The sequence below is a fragment of the Atractosteus spatula genome, chromosome 3, assembly GCF_055471065.1.
Source record: "Atractosteus spatula isolate fAtrSpa1 chromosome 3, fAtrSpa1.hap1, whole genome shotgun sequence".
Lineage (NCBI taxonomy): Eukaryota > Metazoa > Chordata > Actinopteri > Semionotiformes > Lepisosteidae > Atractosteus > Atractosteus spatula.
Window position 1 is genome coordinate 47469833 of NC_142708.1, and position 26739 is coordinate 47496571.

Genomic DNA, 26739 nt, shown 5'->3' on the forward strand with positions numbered 1-26739 from the left:
CAAAGGAGCAACGCTTAATAAAGCACAAATTTAGTTAATTGTGAATCTGTAATATCCAAATACTAATACTGTATTGCGCTGAGAGTCAGTGTTATTTGTTTGACAGGCAGATGGCGCCACCAGCCCGTCTATGATTCACCTACACTGACGTGACGTTTTTTGGGGGCTGAGCTGCAGCTTTTACCGATGTTTTAAGTTGAAGTCATCTGGATGGATGCTATCACATACAAGAGAGGACCCGTGGAAGAGTAGCAAACGAAGTGATTCGGCTCGACATGAGACTGAAGTTAGCAACGGCCTGGAGAAAGAACTACATTAAAGGATTTATTAGGAAATGATAACATAAGAAACCTGTGGATTATTATGATAATTATTTGGATAGATTTTTCTATATTTTACAGGGTTAAAATAATCATATATGCTTTGGTTGCGATATTTAAATCTCCGTTTCTGTTATCAGGTGTCTTTACTCAGTAAATTACTGTTAAGAAGCTTGAAATAATTAATCTTCGTTGAATCCTTAGCAATGGGATACAAAATGAAGCTTGGATGTAGTTTTCTTTTAATGTTCATTTTTTCTCTGTTAAGCACTGGTAGAACAGATCTGGGAAAGAATATCACAGTGGCTGTGATGTTGCCTGATAATTATAGCAAGTACGCCTGGGCACTTCCAAGAGTCTTTCCAGCAATTCGTATGGCGAATGAAGAAATTCAGAAGAACGGCGGACTTCTGAGGGGGTACCACCTTAACCTCATGAACACCAGCACTGAAGATGAAGGTGGTGGCTGCTCTGAAACTCTTTCTCAGATAGTTGCTGTGGATATAAAACTCTACAACAACCCCGACGTTTTTTTCGGACCTGGTTGTGTGTACTCCGTCGCTTCGGTTGGGAGGTTTGCCACCCATTGGAAGATCCCCCTGATAACAGCATGGGCACCAGCCTTTGGGTTTGATCAGAAGGATCAGTTCAAAACTGTTGTAAGGACCGGGCCCTCAACCACGAAACTTGGAGAATTCGTTTATAATTTCCATTCATATTTTAACTGGACCTCCCGTGTAGTAATGATCTATCATGACTTGAGAAAGGATGACCGTCCTTATTATTTCCTATCCGAAGGCATTTATAGTATGTTGAAAAACGCAAACGTAACCATTTTTCCTCATCCCTACTCAGAAACACAAATCTATGATTACAAAGAAATTATTACATTCATAAAAGACAACGGAAGAAGTAAGTTTGGAGATATTTGCATGTACCCTATGCCTAAAATGCAACACATTTTCAGTACAAGTAGATCTTTGAGATGTGTTCTGTAGTCTTAAATCGAGAGATGGGTAATCTGTTGAATATTAGGTTCACTCCAATTTATGTAATGTGTTTCGACATTGATGTGCTGAATTTAACATAACGGTTCTAAATTGTTTTTATTTCAAATCATACAAATCGGTAATTTCAAACAAACTGATTCGCAGAATATTATTTAAAGTATAAACTTTGTGCAATATAATTTTGATGTTATATTTGATTTTCTATATGTAGATTAAATATAGAAGTTCTACTATAAACTTTATCTATATATATGTTAAGAAAACAAAATTGCATCATAACGATGATTGCTGCAGTTTACAGAAAAGAGAAGAGATGCATTATTTGAGATGCATTTCTTACTCTATAGAAAAACCTATTTTAACGAAATTTCAAGCTCTTCATTGTGACCACCTGTCTATGTCCTCTGGATCTTTGATCTTTCGGGCCTCCGGGCGAGTTATTTATGATGCCTTCTTTTGGCAAGAGCCAAGGGGGTTGAGAGACTCCAAACTCGCTGCGTCTGGATACATTTTTTTCAAGTCTTCTATTATACAGGTGGGATTTTAGATGAAGCCAAAGCTAATTATTTGACTAGAACAGCGCAGTGGATTTAGTCAACGTTTCAAAAAAGTATGCTGCATAAACGCAAAAAAAAGTAAAAGCATACAGCCTCCATGAAAGTACACGTTAATTATCCTACTTTAAACATTTTGGTAGAGAGAGCATTTTTTGCTTCAATTGCTGTACAATGTGTCGAAAACAGTTCGGTTTGCTAAACATGCTTTCCATTTTTGCACATTAAAGTAATGGCACGATGAGTCAATGGATATTTACAGAAAAACGTTCACTTAGTGTTTACGAAATCGCACGTAGTTTGTGGTGAATGATTGGCACAATACTGTTATTTAAAATGTAAGTCTTACGAATTTCTCTAAGTAAGCATTACAGACTGTATGTAGGATAATACAGGCAGGAACGTACAGTACATACACAGTACTTACTCTCAAAGCACTCAGACTTGGAACATTTTATGGGGTAACACAACTCGGGATCAGAAGGTTGGTGAGAGCCCTAACAGATTTATGTAATGCATATCACAGTCTGCAGGGAGTTCCTCGTTTCCCTTTAGTTTGCGTTGTCAGACAAAGGTCACGAAAAACTAATATTTTGCGAAAGCATTAATCTTACACAGCAAAAAAGTAAAATAATATCTATCTTCACTCTTCAGAACGCTTCTTTCATATTATAAGTATAGGTCTCAGACTACCTTTAATCAGAAAAGTGGGGAGGTTGTTAAATATCTGAAATTTCTCCTTCTCTTTTTCGGTTTTTCTTTTGCCTTTCCGCAGATTGGTGTTATATAATGTTTCAACTGATTTACATTGATCGTTTTTGCGGACATGAATTCTTAAACTCCTCCAGTAAATCCTAGTAACCAACAGATTGAAGTCGTGCATTTCTCCTACTTAGTCCCAGTGTTATCAAATTAGGCCTATATAAATTTATTGAAAACACTTTTACATAGTGATGACATAACACCGTAAATACGAAAGAAGTGGTACAGGGAGAGCCGCAACAATATCGCTGTTTATTTCTGACTTTTAAATGTACTGTATACTGTATGTGTTATACAGAGCACTGCACATGCAATTTCTTACATGATTATGCAGATGTATTGCAAATTATTACCACATACCTGGTCACAGGATAAGTAAAGAAGATGCAATTATGTAATTCATCCTAGCAAAATAAAGTCATACTCAAGCCGTACATAGTACTCACTTCGTTTTAAAAGATAAATTATTGATGAAGAAACTGATTTATACTTGTTTAAAAGAAATTACAGACATTAATGTATATAAAACAATTGGGCGATTGAAAGGTTGATGTAACAATTCTAGAAGATGTGCAGATGTCAGTTTGAAGTATACTTTACACCTTTTTCAAACTTCAAGGTATACCTACTGTCTCTGAGAGTACGGCATTTTGAAACTAGTTTAACATAGAATCAAATACATTTGTTGAAAGTATGTGATCTGCTTCATACTTATTGAAGATAAAGGCAAACAGCATGTACTATATAATAACTAATTTCAGTTTGGGGGTTCAGACATCAGATATACATGTATGATGAATATATTTAATTGTAATTAACATGTAAAGCTATTTTGTAAAAGACCATAATTATATAAACAAAAATTAAATTTTACACACTAAACCTTAAAACAATATTTATACATAATTTGTTTTACATAATTGGGTTTGACTTTATTTTTTCAAATGGAGCTTACTAAAAAACACTTTTCTGAAGTGACATCACTTCTAATATACAAAGAAACAACAGAACATTCAGCATTTCCAGGGTTAATGTAAAATACTTTTTGAGTGAAGGAAATTACACCAGATATAAATCATACTTATTTTGTGGTAAGTGATTACTGAAATACTGGATAATTGCATTTTTGGGGCATTTCTTCAACTAAATTACTTCCTATTAAAATTATAATGGCTCTTTAAAAATGTTTCAACCTTTTGTTTAATGGAAAAATAACCTTTGAGCTTAGACTTGGTAATGACGTATATCAAGGTTTCAAAATTATGAACTGCTGTTTTGCCTTTTAAGGTTGTTTATTTCTCTATCTTCTGTAAAGTAGTTATTTAATTAGTGTAATACAAGAAGAAGCTCAAATTAGCTTTGTTTTATTTACATTAATATTTCAAATTGTATGTTGATAAGAATCAAAACTGATAATGGAAAACTCTCAAAAGCAATATACCTCTGTATTAATTTCCAGGAAAGCTTTCAAAATGCTTTATTTCAGTGAAGATTTTCACCACATTTTTATCTCCAGATACTCTTGAGACATTCTCTTGCCCTGTTTCTTGCTGAACTTGTGGAACTTTCAGAAAATAGTGAATTCATTGGGTAAAGACAAAGCAGTCTCTGAAATACTCCCTTGAGTATGTTGATTTGAGCTAGGAGAAAATCCTTTAAAAAATTTGGAAGGTGTGGATTCTTATCTTAATAAGAGAAATCCTGACAGTTTGGACATTGGTAGTCTCTGAATTACTGTGAAGTGATCTAAGGACAAGAAAAAAAGCAGCCAATTATGATGACAAATTGATGACAAATTGCACATTCCTTATATTCAAGTTACCTTTGATAGTTTTCACTTTTTTGTGAAGTTTCCATTCAACAGTATATATGCATATAGCCTTTCTTAAGACAAATTCAATTTTTAAGTTGTGAATGACAATCTCAATCAATTATCACATGTAAACTATTTTAAAACACATACACTTTCTTTTTGTATCCTAAAAACTTGATGTTTGTCTACCTCACATAAAAAATGAGTTCTTTCTGAATTATGTTCTGCTCCTATAACACAACAGTTATCGTGACGGAATAATTTAGTTTTCTGAAATGCCATCAGAGAATTTATTTACTGTTCCACAGTATCATGCCAGCATGCAATTTACTTGATTTTAAATTGTACCCAGTTTAACTTCAATATCAGGATGCCATTATCAAGAAGAAACTTCTTTTATCTTTTAATAACAGTTTTAATAACAGTGACAACTTGGATATATAACGTTTATATCAAAAACGTTTGTCTCCTTAGTAGCCTTTTCATAATTTCTATTAATGCTTGACTGAGTTAACTTACATACAATATCATTTTAAGTGATTACTGACAGTTTTGTATCTTGTTTTTGTCTTGACTTACCATTCTTGAGTTGACATTTTCTCAGTGTTTTTTTAAAGAACTTAGATTTTTCTTTTTTAAATGAGATCCGAACTGGATTCAATGTACATTTTAAAAAACATTAATATGATAATTATCAGAAAATTAACAAAGCTATAAAGTGTTTTTAAATCCTATTTAGGGTTATTAATTTACAAGGAAAAAAAGAACTGGAATAATTTCAAAGCTGGGCCAAATAGTTTTTTTGGTTTAGTTTTTAATGCAACAAACCTCACATGTTATAAGATCACACCTTCTTTGTAAGAGTATTACCGCAATTTGATAGATAAAGAACATGCATACTTCAGCAGTAAATCAGTTATACATTTATTTTTTTAGCTTTCAGCTGCTGAACATGGTCAGATTAATTTTTTCTCCCATTTTTTCATGAAAGCATATTAAAATATATAGAAGATAAATTCAGCAAGAGACAATGTATTTTATAGCATGCAGTTTTTCTAACACATAGTGTTGGGAAAATAAGCTTACTTGATGTTAAGACAAAGTGGACTAATTTAAAAAAATGGCTTTAAAGTTGCTTAAGCATGTTTATATAATCTTTGTTCTCTCTGTGGTACAGAGACTTTGCTGTTTCCCTCTCAGTTATTTTATTGTAGATGACGGCACTTTTTGTTGCTGATTGGTTTGTTGATTTAATTATTATTGACAAATATTTTTAAGTACTGTATCTGTAACCACTCAGTGATTATTTAATGAATTAAGGATGGAAAGTCTAACCAAAACAAGCCTGTCAGTACCTGATATAAATAACAACAGTCGAGTTTCATATTTTCTTTACATTTTTTACATGTGGCAGTTTCTTTTAAGTATGTTTGAGTAATGATTTTTTAGTTAATTCAGCAGTAGGTCCATATATTTTTCCATTAAGGGAGCATTTCCTATCTAATGTGTGCCAGTTCTTATTTTATTATCTGACAATATAGATTTCTCAGGCAGCATGGGTACCTACACTCTGCTCCATTTTTATCACCTGGTGATCGAAAGATTGAACATAAAGGAAGAAGGAAAAGAAAAACAGATAAAACTTTCTAGAGCAATAGAAAAAGGAACAAGTAGAAATTAATTCCATACTGAAAAGCAGAGAAAAAAAATAAGCTTTTCAGCCTTCTTTAGATATTAGGGAGGCTCAGCCCCTGAAATGTTGTGCCTATCCTTTCTACTTTTCAGTGTGAAATTAACCTCTACTTGTTCCTTTCCTGCCTGTACACCCGATGCTGATGCCCACTCAAACCTCATAAAAAATGTATTACTCTATGTAGAAAAAATTGAATATCACAGACATGTAAGAAGTACAGATTATCCTTGTCAATTTGATGTACAGGGAAGCAGGAAAACACCAATGTTAAGTAGCTCAGTACGTCTCTTTCCCTAAGTAATTGCCTTTCGGACTCAGATAAGCGAGTCTCTGAGGAAATAGAGAGTTGCAACAGAGAAGAGTGAAGCAATTGGAAAGATCCTCATCTGATTGGAACAGATCAATTGGAACAGATCCTCATCTGTTAAAGACAAGGCCAATGTGGTCGCATTTAAGTAATTCTGAATTTCTCCAAATTGAAATGTTTCTGTCGTGTTACAGATCCAAGACTGACTTTGAACAAAACAAATGCAAATACGGTCATGACATATCCTTTTTTAAATTATTTTAAGTGAAACTTAAAAATAAGTACTACGGCCGTGATAAGTTTTATCCGTTTATGACATTTTACATATCCTTAATATTGCCAGGCATGTAAATCACTCATTTAAGGAGAAAGCTATATTGTTTTATGCTTGCAAATATCTCTCATGTTAATAATTGAGAGCTGATTCTTGGGAAGTGAATCAACTGAGTCAGCCCCTGACTCAGAATACCACATTTTAATAGGTGAAAGTTGTGTATTTCATTGCAGTTGCATCGCTAGAGCAAATTCATGAACATATAAGTATCCCCAAATATCCCTAATTCTAGGTATCCACATCAAAGTTTTATCTTTCACTTCTATATTTTATCATTTAGACTATAACTGTTCACAGAGGAAATTACATGTTACAGTGTAATGGGTTACTGTTGCAGAAAGTCTTCTTTAACACCCTAAACCGAAGTTGAATGATTTGATTATAGGCTACAGGATGATATATGTAAATTATGAAAACGTTTGTACTACCCTTGAACTACATTAATGTTGTAAATGCTTGCTGTTTCTCCTAAGCCTATTTTGATAGTTTATGGACGTATGTTGTGGCAGTACTTTATGTCAAAAACAAGGAGTACATGAAAAGGCCATGTTTCACATCAGTGGATTCAACAAAACACTAAAAAGTAGCTAGGCAGATAACAAGAAAGCACTTCATCACACCAAGAGTTAATGATCTGAAATGTTTATGATAGTGATTCCTGTTTCTTTTAAGAACCTGTAGCCATGACCTCAGGGTCACATAGTTAGACCTTCCTGTGACAGTCAGGGACATACTTTCTGGGGAATCTGCCAGGGCTTGTCCACAGTGTGGAATCCTCTTAGATGAACATTCCTCTCTATTTCATCCCAGAGGAGGTCAACTAAAGATAAATCTGGTGCTACCCTTGTTGCCTCAGCTGCTCTTTTCTTCCTCTCCAGTAAATACTTTCTTGACTCATTTAAGATAATGATGCCCAACAGTATTGACTCAACACATCTACAGCAACAAAACATATTGTGTTTTTCCAGAAATATACCGCAGAACACGGTATATCCTTAGTAGTGTTGGATAAACAAAACTGTTAAAAAAATCTTTTAAACTGAAAAATCATTGTAGGCTTTTAAGATACTTCTCTTAATCAACTGGCATACATTTATAAGTTGTGATTAATTCTTAAAGGGTTCCAAATGAAAAAAGCAGTCCTTTAACATAACAATAAAAGAAACATAATACAAATGAAATAAGTGTGTAAGATGTATTAATAAAAAATAAAGGTATTATAATATGCTCAGTAGGATTTTTTTCTGGAAGAGAAGAATCTTTATCAGTTTATCAGAATCACTTTATTGGCCAAGTACAGCTACATGTACCAGGAATTTGATCTGGTGTCCTGGCGTGAAAACATACTGTAATATAGAAACAATTAATAATATGTACTGCATACAGTTCGCAGAATGAACATGCCCAGGAATGTCACAGAATAATAGCAGACCCTTCATCCTTCCTGATATCCCAAATTACCATACAACTATTGCTTAATTATTTTGGCAATGCTGTGGAGAACATTATGTTTCTTTTCCTTGGAATTATTTTACTTCTATCTTCTTTAGTTTTCTTTTACAACAATGGAAAATGCCATTTCCATTCTTGTAAAAAAACAATTTTCTAAAACTCAATCCAGGAATTATATCATGCTCAATTAACAAGCTGGGAGAGACAAGAAGCCAGAACGTATAAAATTCCAAAATCAAATATAATGTGTGCTTATCACTTTGCTTTGATTTCTGGGTTTCCTCATTTTTATGAGGAGGCAGTGGTTTTGACAGGGCTGTAATTAAATACCTTCTTCTTCATTGGTTTAAAGTTGAGAAAAAGTGCAACAGGTTACTAAGAGAAGATGATTAATTAAAGAAACAGCTCTAGGGACAAAATCACCAAAATATGCCAGTTTTAGTTGATTCTGGTTCAGAATGTATGACTTCAGGTTACAAATGTAAAAAAGACAGATATGATAGCAATTTTTCAAATAAAGCATGAAAGACATTTAGAATAGGATCCCACGTCACATTGCAAAAGCTAATACCTTGAGGCCCTTCTTTTTCTTGGATGCAAATGCAAACAGAATAATAAGTACAGACTTTGTAAGACACAGATAACTATATTTGTGCTTGTGTCTGGGTTTATGTAGATGTGTGTGTACTTTACAAGAAAGGCAGTACAAATCTAAAACGGGAGCTTCTAGGATCCCTCATTGCTAGCTTTTAACCACATGGAAGAAGAAACTTGTAAAAACACACACATCTTAGCATGTGTCATTATAAGAAGCATAAATACTGATGGTTATAGACTATGTAAAGTGGTTACGTATCAATTACTTCAAATCACGAATCAGTCAGTTGTATAATATAATATTTTAACTCACGTTCTCTGAATTTTAATAAGTTCTAAATGATCATTTTAGTGTAAATGTTTAAATGATTTGTAATGGTGTCTAATGTGTTGTATAAAAATCATTTTTTAACTAACAATTACTATAAAAAAACATAATAATCTTAAATATTGCTTACCTTTAAATGGAATATAATATACCAACCATCAGGTGTCATTGTTTTCTTTAATGATTTAAGGGTTGTTGGTGAAAACCTACAATATAGTGGTCCTAAAAAATAAATGTTATTAATAAGGACATTTTATTATTTCAAAAAGCAAAACTATACCAAAGGCAATCATTTATTTTTACACATTAGCAAATTACAATATACTTCATTTTTGCAAATGTAGTTTGGAAAGACTGCTGATAATTTTTCACACTGAAATGGATAAACAACAGAGATATGTAAAGATCTAATGGGAGCTTAGAGAAGATTCTATCATTATATTTTTTAAAATATTTGCAATGCTCTTTATCATTGATTCTAATAAACAAGACTCTTTCAGGAACCACTTGACATACAGTGTTAAGATCAAAACTCATACATGGTACAAGCTTTTATTCAAAGCTTATAAAAAGTGTATTTTACACATGTATTTGTTTTTTAATCCACATAAACATCTATTTTTCTGTAAACATGTTAGGTGATATTAATGTTTGCCTTTTATCCAAAGTAACTTGCATTTGTATAGCAGGGCATTTTACTCTGCATGTAATGTTTTGCCCAACAGTACAACAGCACAGGAACAGCAACAGTACAATAGCAACAGTGTGTCCCACACAGGATACGAACCCTTAACCATCAAGTGACACATCTAGAGCACTACTGTAGTGGTAATTATTGTGGTAATTTTTGAAAACAGCTTTGCAGAAGCAAAGATTAGGAAGAACTTAACCTATGCTGCAGATCGCTTTTGGAAGAGGAGAAGGATGGCTTTGGTTTAGGTTCACTGTTTTGTAGAAGACAAAAGCCTGTAATACACAAGTCAGTGCCTTGGTATGTTTTTCATATGTAGCTTAATACATATTGTACATAAATGGTCTTAAACTGGTCTGTCAGAAAGTGCCAGCACAGTAGCTGTGAGTTTCTGAATACATCTGGAATAGCTACAAGTAATAAAAAATGTAAGTCATACAATTCAGTATTATAACCATGATCATTACTCCCAATACAGTATAAATTATCATGTTGCTCAGCATGAAGTCCCATGATTTTCATTTATTTTCATTACTTTTGCATTTTTTGTTTGAAAAATTCTATTCATTTTGTTCCATGTTATAAATTATGGAAGGTTTAAATGTTATGAAATTATCTGTATAATCAAAACAAAAAGATATGGCTGATTTTACTTCAGTCATTTTACAGTACGGAATATTTTCCTCTCTTTTTTTTGGCATGTGTCCAATAGACACTGGGCACTTTTTGACGTGACCAGACATAAGCCAAAGTTAAATAAAAATGAATCCGACTTTGGCTCAAAGTTTGGTTATTGCCCACTGTAGCTGGGCACTTCAGGAAATGCCTGGTCACTTGGAGGACTGCCACAGAGCTGGCAACAATCCATATAAAATATAAAATATTTAAAAATCAGGCCTAAATGCTTACCATTTTAAATAATATTATCAGCATGTAGCAGGCAACATGAAAAAGTAATGTAAAAACATTACTTTTTGCATTACATTACATTACAGATGCACGTACTTAAAGCTTACATCACAGTATTCAAACTCAATACTTTGTGTTAGGACAATGTCACCAACCACTTGTACTGTATAGTGTGAGACCATGCCTAAATTTAGTGACTTCTTTTTCTCAGCAAAATCTGCCCTGCATATGACATGTGTGGTTTTTGGGGTATTTTCCTTAATTAGGACCTCAACGATAATGAAGTTGTGCACTTGGTAGACCACAAAGATGGTCAACTGTATCATTTCTGCTTCAGAGAGTTTTAGGAAATTAATTTTCATATTTCTGCAGCTGTCAACAGAATGTGAAATCTCACTAAAGTCAAGTTTAAGCACTCTTATGGTAGAATTATAGCATTTTACTGTATATTTATTTTAATATATTCAGACAGCTCTTATTAATATGCACATTCCATTATCACTATGACTGATGGCTTTCTCTGGCTTAGTAATATTTTTTATTACCCAGTTGGTGCCTCAATATGCCTGTTGCATGCATAGTTCTTCAGCAGTAAGTTGAGTGCTATAGTTTATGTTCAAGGGGAGAATCAGAGCAATTTTTTGTGAGGACTAAACATTTCATTGCAACACCTTAATTATGAATATGTTTGAATGTCAATGTGAAGTGGTATACTTCAACCAGACATGTGCACACTCACTGTCCAGCTGTTTGTTAGTAAAATTAATGGGTTAAAGTGTGCATTTTGTAATGATCAATGTAAGACAAAAGCACATTCTGAGTCAGTTCTCAGTCTGAATCTCATTTTCCAATTTATAATGGCGACTGATTACTTTCTCTTTTGTATCCTTCAGTTGTTTATATCTGTGGACCATTGGAGACCTTTCTGGAGATAATGAACCAGTTTCAGAAAGAAAAATTAAATCATGAAGACTATGCCATCTTCTATTTGGATGTGTTTGCAGAAAGCCTGAAAGGTGACACAAATAGAGAAGCTAAGAAGCCCTGGCACAACAAAGAGATAACAGATGGAACAGATACTATGAAGATTTTTCAGGTATAAAATCGTCAGTGAAGGAATTTAATGTTTTGTTTTTTGATAAAAATGGTTGCAAATGAATTGCTTTTGAAAAGTGAAATATGATTCAGAGTACTTAACATGAACTGATGAAAATTCTAAAATATTATTATTGGATTCATCCCATTTATTATTGGATTTTATTTTAATGAACTATAACACAAGCAACTGGAAACATATATACACATAAAAGATAACCCTATGCTGCATTTTGTGCTACTGTACAGATGTGTGAAGTGAGATCTGGATGCCAATAAGTCTTATTTACTATGTGTTCCTAATCATATTATTCTGTCAATCCACATTATGAAAATTTAATAAAATACAAAAAAAAGGGTGCAGACATTCTAGCTTCAGCCAACCAGTTCCTCTCCTTGTCAGCCCTGCTTCTGTACTTGTCAGACTTATTAATAATAAGAGACATGAACATACATCACTAAGTGAACTTCTGAAATATCCGCCAGACATGTTCCAAAACTTTCTTCTAGGTTTCTGCAGAATTATTTTGTTTCCTACGCAGTCCCTATGCACGTTCTGCATACCTTTGCCACCTGGCAATGGTTCAAACAGAGGACAGCCCATTGGCATGAAATTCAGACGGTGTGGTGTGTAGGGTAGCAGTTCAAGGTGAAGTTCCTGAAAGCACTGCATTGTTGTTTTAGTTGTGTACAGTCCTGTGTAGACATACTCCAGGGGAGGCCCCTGTGACCATAGGCAATTCACAGTTGAGAGAAGCGCTCCAAAGTCAGAGTGAGTGACAGTGGCAGTGCAGTGACAGAATGACTCAGGGATCAACCAGCAACATTTTATTACAAGGGCATCCATAATCCCATGCAGTGTTGGCACACATGTGTGAATGTGCAAGAGAACTAGGTTGAACAATTAAGAGGTCTTACCCGCCTTGTGGAGTGTATTTTGTGAATAAGTGCAGAAGAAAGGTTTCAAACAAGAGGAGGCCATTTTGCCCAAGTATTTCATGAAGTTGTTTCTTGAAAGAAGGTGTTGACTTCAGCAACATGTCTGTGTAGCTTGTTTCATACTCCTACAACCCTCTGGGTAAAGTAGAGTTTCCTGTTCTTGGTTTTAAATGCATTTCCACAAAGTTTTGCCTTCTGGTTCATATTTCACAATTCTTTTTGAATAATTAATAAATTCACTTTATGCTTAGCCGAAGGAGGCAGCTGTCTTACATTTTGATGTTCCATATACATACACCGTTGTTGTGTTTAATGTTGTTATTCAGTGCTTGTTTCAGCTCCTCCCTCAATTCATTGAGGATATTAATAGTATACTTATTACTTAAGTGTTTTGCATATAACACCATGCTATAAAAATACAATAAATATAGAATGTCTAAAAGATTGTGTTATATTATTTTTTATGAGTTTAGAAATTATCCATACTTACATGCTGAACCATCACAATACATTACCAATTCTTGTTTTACATACCAAGGTAGAGCTGTAGTATCTAATCTAAATGGTATGACTTTGCAGCATAGTCCCCACGAAAAACACTGAACTTCATCCTACTTAAAAAAAGTACACAATGGAGGCATGTTCCGTATGCTTTTCTTCACATCAATCTTGAGGTCAGTATTCCTTTTCCAATGAGGAAATTGCTTTAGAGGTTTGAAGAAACTAAGGTCATATAGCATCAGTTGTGGAAGGTAGAACAGGTGAGGGAGCAGTCTCCGTCACAGTTTTTTGAGTTGTTAATTCAGAGTTACTTGTTGTGTTGGCTGGAAATAGTTAATTAAGTGAATTCTCTGTCTTAAACGACAATCACCACAATATATAATGCTGAAGGTGTAACCTTTATATTTTTTTGTAAAGAAATGCATTCTCACAATATTTCATTAACTGACTGTGCATATATGCCATATGTACAGTGATCACCTGGCATTTCCAGGAGCTCATATTTTTCTGTGAAATTGAACATACTTTAAGTTGCTCAAAGAGTGTTGAAATTGTGAATTTACTTGGCATCACAGTCTTTGGAGCAATATAGGTTTGTCCCTCTTGTCCCGCTGTGTTGATTGCAATTGTCAAAAAATAAGTCCGAAGATCCAGAAATCATATTCAGGTAACTGCCAAAATAAAGGAAACACCAACATAAAGTGTCTTAATAGAGTGTTGGCCCACCATGAATCATCAGAACAGCTTCAATGTGCATAAATTCTACACATGTCTGGGACACTGGAGAAATGTGAGATCATTCTTCCTTGAGAAATTCCATCTTTTGGTGTTTTGTTGATGTTGGTGGAAAACGCTCTCTCAGGCGCCCCTCCAAAATCTCGGATAAGTGTTCAATTTGGTTGAGATCTGGTGACTGGGACAGCCATGGCGCATGGTTTACATCATTTTCATGCTCATCAAACCATTTAGTGATGACTTGAACCCTGTGGGGGCATTGTAATTCTGGAAGATTCCACTCCCATTAAGATAGAAATGCTTCACCTATAGGATGAACATGATCTCACAGAATGGCTTTGCATTTATTGTCATTTACCTTGCCCTCTGAGGGGCACTTTGGAAAACAAGCGCTCGAGCCTCTAGGCTTTTTTTGGCATGTGTCATACATCTACTCATCTGCTTGTTGAGAACAGGGTGAAAGATGACTTGTCTGACCATATGACTTCTTACCACTGTCAGTAGACCATTACTTGTGTTCTTTGCTCCACTTTACTCTTTAAAAATGCAAAAGTGCATTTTTAGGTGTAATAAGGGGTTTATACCCTGCAACCTGAGCATAGTATTGCTCTCTGTGAAGTTCTCAATGGACTGTGTTTGATTAAACTGCCTGTTATAACCTTAGATTGACATTCACAGTCAACTGATCCAGAGTTGCTTATCTGTTTTGCCTAGTATCGGTCCAGGAGTATGTGTATTCGTCCACAGTAGCCCCTAGTAGATGATGTCTATTTCTCAGACTTCCATGCCAACATCACCTTAGCCATTGTTCCTCGTGAAACATCAGCAAGCTGAACAGACTTCATCAGTCAAGCTCCTGCCAAACGTGCTCCAACAATTATCCCCCTCTTAAATTCACTGAAATCTCTTCTTCCACCCATGGTAGCCAACATAATGGGTGACTGGGCCTGCCCAGCATTTTTATAAATGAGTCCAAGCATGGTGGGATTTTAATTGTTGAACTTAGGAACCACACTTGTGTGAAAGCACCTTACAATATACTGTGTATCCCTTATTTATTCAAAGTGTTTTTTTTTTATCTTAGCAGTTACCTGTATATATACTGTAGATTTCTCAATAATAATGTGGTTTTGGCTGAAAAAATGTAATTCGTGATTTTCTTCTAACACCAACACTCCCTCCCCTCTATTAACTTGTTAAACAAAGGGTTTATTGTATCTCATCAGTCATCATTGGAAACCATCTGCTCCTCACATCAATTTACCCTGACACCTCAGACCTATTTACATATTAAATATTTTTTTTGTCTAACAGTGATGTTTTTCCTGCTGAGGGGAACTCTGATCCACTGTTTCATATTTTGTCCGATTTTATTCATTGTTTGTCTTTTTTTGCCAAGTTTCTCTTACATGCTATAAATTTATTATTGTCTTCTCTATTTTGCCAGTCCGTATTTGTCATAACCTTCAGGGAACCTGACCACCCAGAATACTTCAAATTTCAGAAGGAACTACATATCAGAGCCAAACAGGACTTCAGTGTTAAACTGGAACCCTCTCTGGTAAGGGATTAAGAAGTATAAATGCTGCTAAACTTATAAGTTGTCATTCTTATGATTAGTTAAGATCTTCCCAACCTTATTTCTTAACTTATTTTTTAATGTTAATTTTTAGTGGTATTGACATAAATTGTGTTTTTTTTAAGTTGCTAGTTATTTAACACCTATGTAATAATATGCAGTTATATAATAACATGCAGTTTCTTATTCAGTGAAAATTAGTGTTTTTAAAAACAAAAAAATTCAGATTTTCTTACAGATTTTAATCCAATAGTATGACACTGCATAACATCTTCACCTTTTAAAATTGAGTAGAAAACTCACCTTTAGGACATGACAGAGGCCAAAGATAAAATGGGAGCATATATATGCATACTGACCTTTTCTGGTAATTGATCTGTACAATTTATGCCAAACCCACTCTAAAAACTACATAGACAATATGCGTAGGTCTCAATTTATGCACTCTTAATTTTGTTTTTGGTTTAACGTGCCTAAACAAATATAAAACATGTCTTAATTTATGACAAATTATTTCTCACTTTAACATACTTGGCCACACTCAGCAAAAGGCAACTTTAGTTAAGAGTGTTTGAAATAACATACTCGGAAATTATCCAGTTTGCAGCCTGGGTGTACAGTCACTTGAGTGACACCCAGACAGCTGGGCAGTCTCCCGTCTTCATGTTCTTGTTACCTGTTGTCCCACCATTACTAAATAAATCCACCCAACATCTTTATTGAATTAGCCTGCAACATATATTTTTAAATCTAAACTAAAATCAATTAAACCCTCAACTGTTAATTGAACTGTGAGAAAAAGCATTAAAATTAATGCAAAGAATTTGTGAACAACACCTTGTGATTTTTTCAAAAACAAGGCTTTTGACGATTTTATCATGTGTTAGACATAATATGACGGAAACATGAATGGTGTGTTGTCACAAAGCAAAATAACATGAGAAATGACACATAAGTCTTAACAAAAACAAAAACGACATGCATTTCATTTGATGGGTATTCTGTTTCACTGGACATTAAAGGTGCTGTAAATAACTTCTGTAGCTGGAGCTCAAAGCAAAGGAACATGTTTTTTTAACAATTTTTACTATTAATGAACCTACTATTGATAGTAAGAAATACTTTAATAATTCAAAATTGTGAATACCATGGTTGTTTTACTTGCTTAACTTTCAGTAATCACAACATGGCTTAAGTCCTAAATTAGGGACAAATGTTGTAATTTTACTTACAAAACTTTAAAATAATTGGCTATTAAAAAGATCACTGGCTGAAAAAACAAAGGTAATTGTGCAATTTAGATACATCAAAGGACACGGACTTCAACCACTAACAATAGTGTTCCCTTCAGGTTTTACATAACATTGACAACATTTTGTCTAAAAATGACTTTCAGTACAAATATATAAGCATCATACATGAATAAATATGTTTAATTCTTTTTGCTTAGGGGTTCAAACCTCTGGCTGGGATAGAGCCCCTAAATATTTACATTATGTCTTATGGGTTTTTAATTTTAGCATTTTAGAATTTTGCTGCATTTTTCAGGAATGCTTTCCCCATGTAAATCAAGAAGTACATGTACGGTATACAGTATATAATAACTCTACACTGGCAGTAGAGACAATGCAGTAGGTTCCTCCTATATAAATGCAGAACAAGTCTGACTCAGTGAAGCCCCCCCCCCCACTGATTGACTGACAGCACTGAACTGTACATCAATAAATAAACATATTAAACGAAAAATGGAAAAAATCCTCAAAAGAAGTAGAAGGTTTAGAAGTAATATTTTATTACAAGTGATATTGTTCCTTAACGGTCATTGAAATTACTGTTTGTTGGTAAAATGTCTTATTGGAATACTGTGATAGACTGAGTATTTTGGGTGTCAAACTGTAGCATTGTTGACACCATCTGATAAGTCATGATTTCTGATTCCAGACTGTAGATAAAACAGCGATGCAGTTTAACACTAGAATAGAGATACAGTGTTACGCTGTGAAGGAGTATGTTCTTACTGTATCTTCTAGCCCTAATAAAGATTCCCTGTCTCCATCACTCTGCATACTGACATAGTGATACACTATACTGTATGTATGTACAAGTACAGTAACTGTGATTATGTAAATATTATTTCTTCCAATGATATCAGCTCTTTTGTAGGCTAGTTTGTGGTAAACGTGGTGTGCTTTCCTTAAAAGAAAAGTCACTACAAAGACATATTAGAAAGTGAAATTTTATCCACCTCAACTAAAGTGTTTAATTTGTTGGCGTATCCACAGACATGCAGAGGCCCAGGACTTGGAAGAGAGGGACACTCTGAAATAAACTTTTCTGCATACATGTAGTTTATACAACCTAGAAAAAGAAATCTTTTTGGAAGCAGATGTATTAGAGCCTTGTAGTGTGTGAGACATTTCCAGAAAGAGCTCAAAGTGAGTTTTCTTATGGTTGAAATTTAAAGAGAAGCCTTTGAGGACCATGTTTTATGTTTATGTAGATTTGCAATTGTACACCTTAATACCTTAATAGTTTTGATAGAAAAGCTCCTTAATTATTCTGTTTTCCAGGCATTTAACAGTGTAACATATTTTGCTAGATAATTTGAGGCACATGTGATCTTTTTATTGAATTGCTCTTTTGGAAGTGTCCTTGAAATGTGTCACCTGAGAAGGTACAATCATTAAAACCCTGAAAGCAATAAAGTTATATTTGTCCCACTTTTTTCAAGATGTAAGGAAGTTTTCTGCAGAAAGTCAATTTAGTGTAAGTGGTTAAAAAGTAGCTAAAGGAGTAGTTTATATCATCTACATTTTTGTAGAGTTTTATTTTTAACATTATATGTACTTTGGATGAAAGTTATTTTTCCATGCCAAGTTACAATGCCAGTAATAGGCCGAATATGAAAGGACTTCTCAAAAGTGATTGAGAATAAACTACATGGGGAAACACATCAACAGACCTGTCTAATACTTTACCAGTATTGACTTCCTCTGTAGAAGGTTTAGTTACAATACTGAATAACAGTGGAAATGAACATGTTAAAGAGAAGAAATAACATAAGTAAATGCATTTCTTATTTTTTGCTCTGCAGCTGGATTTTATAGCTGGCTGTTTCTACGATGGATTCATGCTGTACGCACAAGCCCTTAATGAAACCCTCAATGAAGGAGGTTCTCAAAAGGATGGAATAAATATCACACAGAAAATGCAAAATCAGAAATTCTGGGGTAAGTGCATAAGAAGAGATTAAACTGTCACATGAATGTATTGTATTTTAAGTGAAAGCTGTAATGGTCCTGACTACACCTTCTTTATAATTTTCAATAAGGTTCAAAGACTTTGTCTTTAAATTATTATTAATTATTCAATTGATAACAACAATTTAACATTATTAACAACAATACAGAGAGGAAGGTTAATACTCTTTCCTAGAGACTCATCAGGTTCGGCTTATCACAGGTTCTGTGGTATTTCCGTTCTGTAGTTAGCAAACTCAGAATATGTGACTTCATTTCAATGGGACATGAAACCCTAGTCCATGACAGAGTTACCCCTTGATTCCCCAAGAATGCTTTGACAAAATTCACTTTTTACCTCGTTTGATCACAGAAAATCTGTTTCTAATATCAATTGATATCTGTACCTGCATCGTGGAACTGTTTTCTGTGCCGAGACACCACATCAGCTATCAACAAGGGTTTCGTGCAGTGGTATCATTTGCTTCTCCTTTTGCCTGTAATAAGCATCACGTTAACAAGTACTGATCTTAAAACCCCAATAAAAAAAGAATGGATTGAGCTTTAGAAATGGACGGCTTATGAGGCTGAAATGTTTGCTGTGCTGTATATTCTAATGGTACATAAGTGCTAATAGTTTAAAGTAGTTCAAATCCAAAACTAATAAATAATTTAGACAATGCAATGAGGATAAGACTGAGTAGGCTCTTTGTCAATTGCCCCGCTGCTGTATCGTTCTGATGCAAGTATGTCAGAGTGCAATCTACTTAAACGCTTGCCACAAGATTTCTAAACCTATTTTGAACCAGGAACTATTTTCACCAAATTCTCAAAATAATTGTAAACGATTGGCTGTTAAAGGGTTGTTTGTGTTCACTGAAACAGAAGTTTAAGTTTAAGTTTTGTCTGGTCATGTTTTATGACAACTTACAGCTTTTAGTAAGTTTTTGGTAATGACAAAACATCCATAAAACCATGGAAAGGGACCTATTTATTGACAAGCATCACAATAATATAGATATATAAACATATATATACACTTTTATGTCTATATTACAGCACATAGGCCAGGTGGTTCACCCTCAGTCAAGAATTTAGCTATAGCTAAATATTCTTAAATACATTTTCTTACCTGGTCCTGTTATTGCTAGTGCAAATACTGAAGGAAGACATTTTTTAAATATACAGTCACTAAGAAAAGTGACTACAATTATAATCTTTTTGAGGTGTTAGAGCAAGAGATGGTTTCGCCCTTATTTGTGTATTGTTTCTGATTAAACTCAGGCATTATTGGAATTTCTGATTACGATTGCTTCCAACTTACTCAAATATACACTCAATCATTCATATCGGAGTCTATTCTTTTTCAAGGTGGTGTGGTTAAATTCAATCCAATGATTAGTTTGTAAAGAAAGAGATATCAGGAACAAGCAATACTAAGGCTTTATGTCTGTAACACAGGCAGCAGCTCAACAGCACTCCACTTCCTATCTAATGATACTTAAAGTCCCTGTTAGCAGACTGCCTTGCTTTAGTGTTGTCAGGAGTCTTCAGAATAGATAGAAGCATGTTGAGAATGTTAATAAAATGCATTTAAAAGAAAAAAAAAGATGCTATAATGGCTAAAGTCCCAGACATGCTATAGCTCAGCTTTGTCTAAAATTCAGCACTAAAGATAATTCAGGATGAAGCACAAAAATGTTAATTAATACTTTCTCTTTAAAAAACTTAATCTGTCTCCCCTGTTTTGTTGGTCACAACCTCAGTGCCCAGTTCTGGTAATCTTTGAAAATTTAAGAATTTGAAAATATTACATTTTATATTTCTAAATGTACTGGGCCTATGGAGTATGTGTTACTTTCTAAATAATCCTTTGTAATATTATTTCAGGATATACCTATCCGTGACAAAATGGAAGTAAACATCTTTGTTTCAACTTCAAAATACAAATGGCTTTAATGATCTGTTTCTGTAGAAATATCTTAAAACTTTGGCGGGGTAGGAAAAGATCAATCAATACAGAAGTGACTAAAATTTGGGATAATAGCTGCAAGATTTACAGATTTCAATCTAGTATTGCTAGTAGGAGGAAATTAAGGTGTCCAAAATAGTGTAAGAGTCTAAGTACTTGAACTCTTCAGTAAACATTGGCAATAGTTTGGAAAATCATGTGTAAAATGTATTTGACTAAATCTGCCTGAACAAAACTGTATTTTTAGTCAGTTTAATCATGTAAATAGGACCTTTGATGGTCCCAATGAAATACAAAAATTCCTTGGGCTGAAACTATTTGACCTCTTTCTTGTATTGGGAAATAATCATTTTAAAATGAAAAGAAAACCCACTACACCCTTACACACTATGTTTATCTCCTTGGACATAAAGTTTTTTCACCATATGTCACTGCTAAGCATGAGCCCCATTACATAATCCTTTCTATTTTAAATGAAAAGGTACGTATGTTCCCTTAAAGGAGCATGACAGTGTGATATCCTTTAAAATGTGTACTTAGCCTTCTGCTGTGATCAGCATCACCTACAGACATGGGCTTTCTGCCAACCCTACAATCCCAGTGTGGAGCTCTACTTAGAAAGAACCTTTGTGGCATTTCAATGGGCTGAGTCCAATATAATTCGGATTTTAAAATGGACCACTTATGTCAATTTTTTTTCTGGTTTTCAGTTAAACAAAACACAGCATGAAGGTTTAAGTAGCATAGAAATTTTAAATGTTAAGAATTTTAGACTTAGACAATTAAAATGATTGATCTCAAATGACAATTAGTAATGATTTAATATACTGTATTTATCTGAACATCTATCTATAGCCTACACCCTCCTTAATAATTACCCTAAACCTGTTTAAACATGTGACAGTGCTTCTTGAATGGGGTCTTTCCTGATTTTACAGGTGTCACAGGTCTTGTCATCACAGATGAAAATAATGATCGAAACATTGATTTCAACCTGTGGGCCATGACGAATGTGGAAACTGGCCAATATGGGGTAAGTCTCTCTTCAAATAAGAGGTTGTTCTTGTTGGTGTTTGTGAAAGAAAGGTCCCTAAAGCTCAAAAGACATTTTCATGCAGTGGTGCACAAATATATAGCACCGTATTACCCGACTTCATGAAAACCTGTGTAACACTGTCCAACTGTTTTCAGCTGTCCAACAAAATCAATACTTATTGTATTATTTAGATTTTCAAGTAGTGATCTGTTGAAATCTGATTAACATGCCGCAAAATAAGCCGTTAGGTATGAGGATAAACATTTCTTAACTTGTTATATTAGACATTATGTGTTAGATTTTTTATAATGAAGAATCACATTGATAAGAATTAAAGTTATCTCACTGAATTAAAATGATCCATGGCAAGCTAAAACAAAATTATATTTGGTTAGCGGAAAAGAACAGGAAGCCTATAATATATTAGCAAAAGTCATGAACATAAATATTTATACAGTATGTGCTATATGTGGAATTAATCAAGTATCATAGCTCCTTCTTAAAATGCCTCCATACCTCTATACTTGGATTTAGAGACCCTCTCTTGATTTGAAGTAATGTGGTCTAATTGCACAAAACAATGAATACCGAATAATCAAACCTAATTGGTAGAAAATACAATACTATTAATTTTGCATTTAGTAACTAAAATCCTGTTTTCAAATAAAATCTATAACAGGGAGGACATAAACATATGCTTCCTCATTGACTCTTGTTACTTAAATGTAAAATTGAACTTTAAGACTATTCTAATTTTGTAACCCGCCTTCGTATGCATTCGATACTTTTATTGCAATAATTTTTTTAGATTTTCTGTGCTATTTGGAATACTGACTGATCTGTCATTTTGGCTCATTTATAAGATTTAAAGAACAAAAACTTTAATTATATGAAAAAAAGAAATAAACACAAATAATGATTAAATTAAAAAGCATTATCCTTAGAGCAATAGTGACATAATATAAACCATATGCTGGAGAACATGGCACTTAGACTACGTTATAACATAAATTGAATAATGTGCAGTTTGAAAACCAAAAACATTGTTAAAGTCTGATACCACATATAATTAAACCAAAATGTTAACCAAAAATACAGGAGGAAAACTCCCAATGGTTGTACTTAAAACTCTTGTTTCTTGAATGTGTTCAAGTCAATTTTCCAATTAAGTTTTTAAATTAAAAATGTGATTTAACACATACCTGACTTCCCTCTACAAGGAAACGTATAGGAATGACTTCCCAAAAATTATTTGTATTTCAAATTACCTGTAGTTGCTTATTTATATATGGCAATAAAAACAATAAAATCTACACTACATATACATTCTACCAAATTAAATGTTTTTGGGTAACACTTTATTGTAGGCCTAACCTGTAATTTATAAGTGTCCTACTAGCCCAGAAAAAAATGATGAAGAATCTCTGTATAAAGGTGGGGAAGGTACTGATTGCTTTTGCTGCTAATAAAGAACTAATACAGTATATACAGGTTGTCCCCAGTATGTACATCTGGGATAACCTCAATCCATGAGTTAGATCAGTGATGTACTGTGTGGTGGTAACAATTCCTAATCTAAGTCAAGTGTAATAGCATTGTAAATGAGAAGATTTTTTAAATTAGGTTTTGGTCTTCACAATGTACTTTCATTTCTGGAACAAAATAATCCACAAACCACCTACATTGCTGACTTTTGATGCATAACAAAGAATTACAGAGATACTTACTGTATAATGCCTGTACTTTAAAAGTTTCATAATAAGAGGGTACCATTTGGCCCTAGCCTGTTTGGAAGTTTCAAATATTAAAGCAAGTACTAGACTTGTGTTACTTGTGTACTGGCACTCAACAAGCTGTTTATCAGCAACACATCTGTAGTAGGACTGAAAAGGAACTAATTTATACTATTCATTATGTTTTTATGATTGTTTTTACATAGGCTTTTTCAGGTTTTGTAAGGTGGATTACTGGTCATTTTCAAATGGGCAACCAAAGGTTGCTTGAAATAAAAATGTATTTAAGTGATAAGAAATTAAACACAAAAAGAGACAAAATCCAAAAGGATTGAAATCAGTTCTTGCAAATTCCTTCTTACCAAAGTGCGGTGCTCATTTCCAGAGTCAAATTCCTTTCCTGATGCTTAATGTCCTAATTAACTTCTAGACATTTTTTATTTATATCCACAAATGCCATCTATATATTCCATCAGCAATATCCGCCCATAAAATCTCAATTTTCTTACTGCCGTTGCTGAAAAAAAACAACAAAAGAATGGAACTAAAAATGAAGCTAGAACTTTGGACTGACAAACATGGACTGTCAGCCATAAAGGCTTTCAGTTTACTAAAAGATAGTCAAAGTGAAAGGAATGATTTTCCACTGTTTAAAGTGGAATGGCAGATTATTATTAATCATTATCAGTTTTTCTTAACACAACTATTTATTGACATGCTTTTCAACTAGGGGGTTAAATCCAAAGTTACAAGTGGCATGCATTTACTCAGTGGTTTATCACAAACAATACAAACCGTACTGGAGCAATATTATTTAGAGTTGGACAGTATGTCTAAAAAATTTCTCTAAGCTTGAAATGTGCTAAATGTCGATCAAATTTAATGTTTTCGTGTCATTTCTGATTTATTGATTGCAGATATTCCAAAATAGTCATTCTCTTAACTAATTTATGTTAAAGTATGTTTACCTAATTCAGCCAATTTAATTATAATCCTGCACCTTTTTAAGGTTTTGCATATAATCATTGGGCAGTTCAGGAAAACTTTAACTAAAACTAATTGAAGATAGACTTGCTACTGCCAGTACCTGTTTATAACCATGTAGTAGAGGGGAAATTCTTGAAAGGCATCTTGAGAAAAAATAACCCACTGGCTTAGTAAGATTTAAAATAAATTATTTAAATTTTCTTGCGGCAAAAATCCAAAATTTATTTTTGAGAACGTCTTAAATTCTAAGTTAAGAAAGAATAACATACAGATGAAGACATGTAAACAGGCAATTGGAATGGATGTAACTTACATTCACTGCTTTGTTTACATTCCTACTAAATTCATTCATTATGATTATACTGGAACATGTTATTGAAATGGTTATTTCCATAAATTACAATGATGCAAGTTTTGTTTTTTGTGGCACCCCCTGAGAAGGATATTTTTCATGCACTCAGCAAGTCTCAAGATACAGTAAATAAAACAATGCTGGCCATATCTGTTGAAAAACAAGAATGTTGCAATTTGTGTACTACAAACTCAGTTTAATGGAAATCTGCTCTTTTCTCCTTATAGTTTGAACATATTTTAGCTCCAAACACCCGAAACCTCTTCATTTCACATGTACAGTAAATACATGTCATGTTATATATAGGTCTTATACTGATATAAAACCTTATGTCTGACACTGCTTTCATGACCTTCAGCAGTTCATTAATTCATTGTAATGGTTAAGGTTGTCTTAATATCGTAAAAGAAAATTAAAGATAAGAAAATATGTATTTAAATATTTCAAAACGATGAGTATAATAAAAAAAAATATTATTTATTTTTTTATTCACAGTGTATTCACAATTGACAATTCAAGGTGGCGCCATTACGTGGCAACATCTCGCATGTATCTCTCTCCTTTATGTTGTTTATTTTCATGTTTCGTTTTTTGTGCAAAAAATATGAGTACAACCAGCACCTATGACAGACAAACACTCCTGGATATGAGATTTAGAGCTTCGGATTTTAGTGAAATCAGAAGTACACAGCTTTTTTTCTCAAGCACAGAGCAAACACTGACACAAACGCAAAAGAAAGTGGGGTAAAAGAAGTAGCATGTTAGTTCGGCTCTGGCAGTGTGCCTCCCTGCTCCCACTCCCAAACATCCTGTCTGCAAATGTGCAATCGCTGGACAGTCAGATCGATGAATTTCACTTTCGCATCAATACTCAGCACGATTTGAGAGACTGCTGCATCTTCTGTTTCACAGAAACTTAGCTGAAATCCAATGTCACCCATACTGCTGTACAATCCACTGGATTTACACTTTATAGAATGGACCGCACAGCTGATTCTACCTGCAAGGAGAAAGGAGGTGGAGTGTGTTTCATAATTAATAATCTTTGGTGCACTGATGTAGAAACTTGCTACAGAGCTTGCTCATGTACTCTGGAATACCTCAATATTAAATGTTGCCCTTTTCAATTACTGAGAGAATTTATGGCTGTTAGTCTGACTGCTGTATACATTCATTCGCCTGCCAAGGCCATCACGCATTCGGAAGCTGTCTCTATCATGGCGGGGGACGTTTAACCACTGCAGCTTAAAAAAAGTTCTACCAAAGTATTTTCAACACTGTCTCTGTGCCCACTAGAGGCAATAACATAGTGGAGCATTAAAGGAGCATACCACTCTATTTCATATTATCATATCTATTTCATATCTACTGTACATTTGGGAAGTCTAACCACGTCTAACCACACCTTCGTGCTCCTTCTTCCTGTTGACAAACAGGTCTGCTGCCTTCCGATCCGGTGACAGAGAACTGTATAAAAAATCAAGGTACGATGTGAAGAAAGCTATTAAACTGGCCAAACAGGAACACAAGGACAAATTAGAAAAACAGATTTGGGGCAACTCAAGGCGCACGTGGCAAGGCTTGGAGGCTATTACGAACTATAAAGGCAACACCAGCTGTATTTCCTCTGCTGATGCATCTCTAACAGAACACCTTTTACTCCCTCCTGCCTTGAGGCTCAGAACACCAAGCTCACTATCAAGGCTCCCAGTGAATCAGGGCACTTTGTATTACAGTTTTCTTAACATGAGGTGTGTAGAGCCTTTAGGAGAGTGAAAACCCATAAAGCAGCTGTCCCAGA

General features: G+C 34.1%; 1 protein-coding gene across 1 annotated transcript in view; it reads left to right on the forward strand.

Moving 5' to 3' along the window:
• The first annotated feature begins 216 nt into the window (after positions 1-216).
• The window catches only part of npr2 (natriuretic peptide receptor 2), a 111981-nt gene continuing 85458 nt past the window's right edge, over positions 217-26739 (forward strand). The window contains exons 1-5 of the mRNA XM_088910540.1: positions 217-1232; positions 11664-11866; positions 15488-15601; positions 18714-18849; positions 21769-21863. Coding sequence (XP_088766666.1) covers positions 527-1232; positions 11664-11866; positions 15488-15601; positions 18714-18849; positions 21769-21863 — 1254 coding nt within the window. The 5' untranslated portion in view covers positions 217-526. The remainder of the gene's footprint in view (positions 1233-11663; positions 11867-15487; positions 15602-18713; positions 18850-21768; positions 21864-26739) is intronic.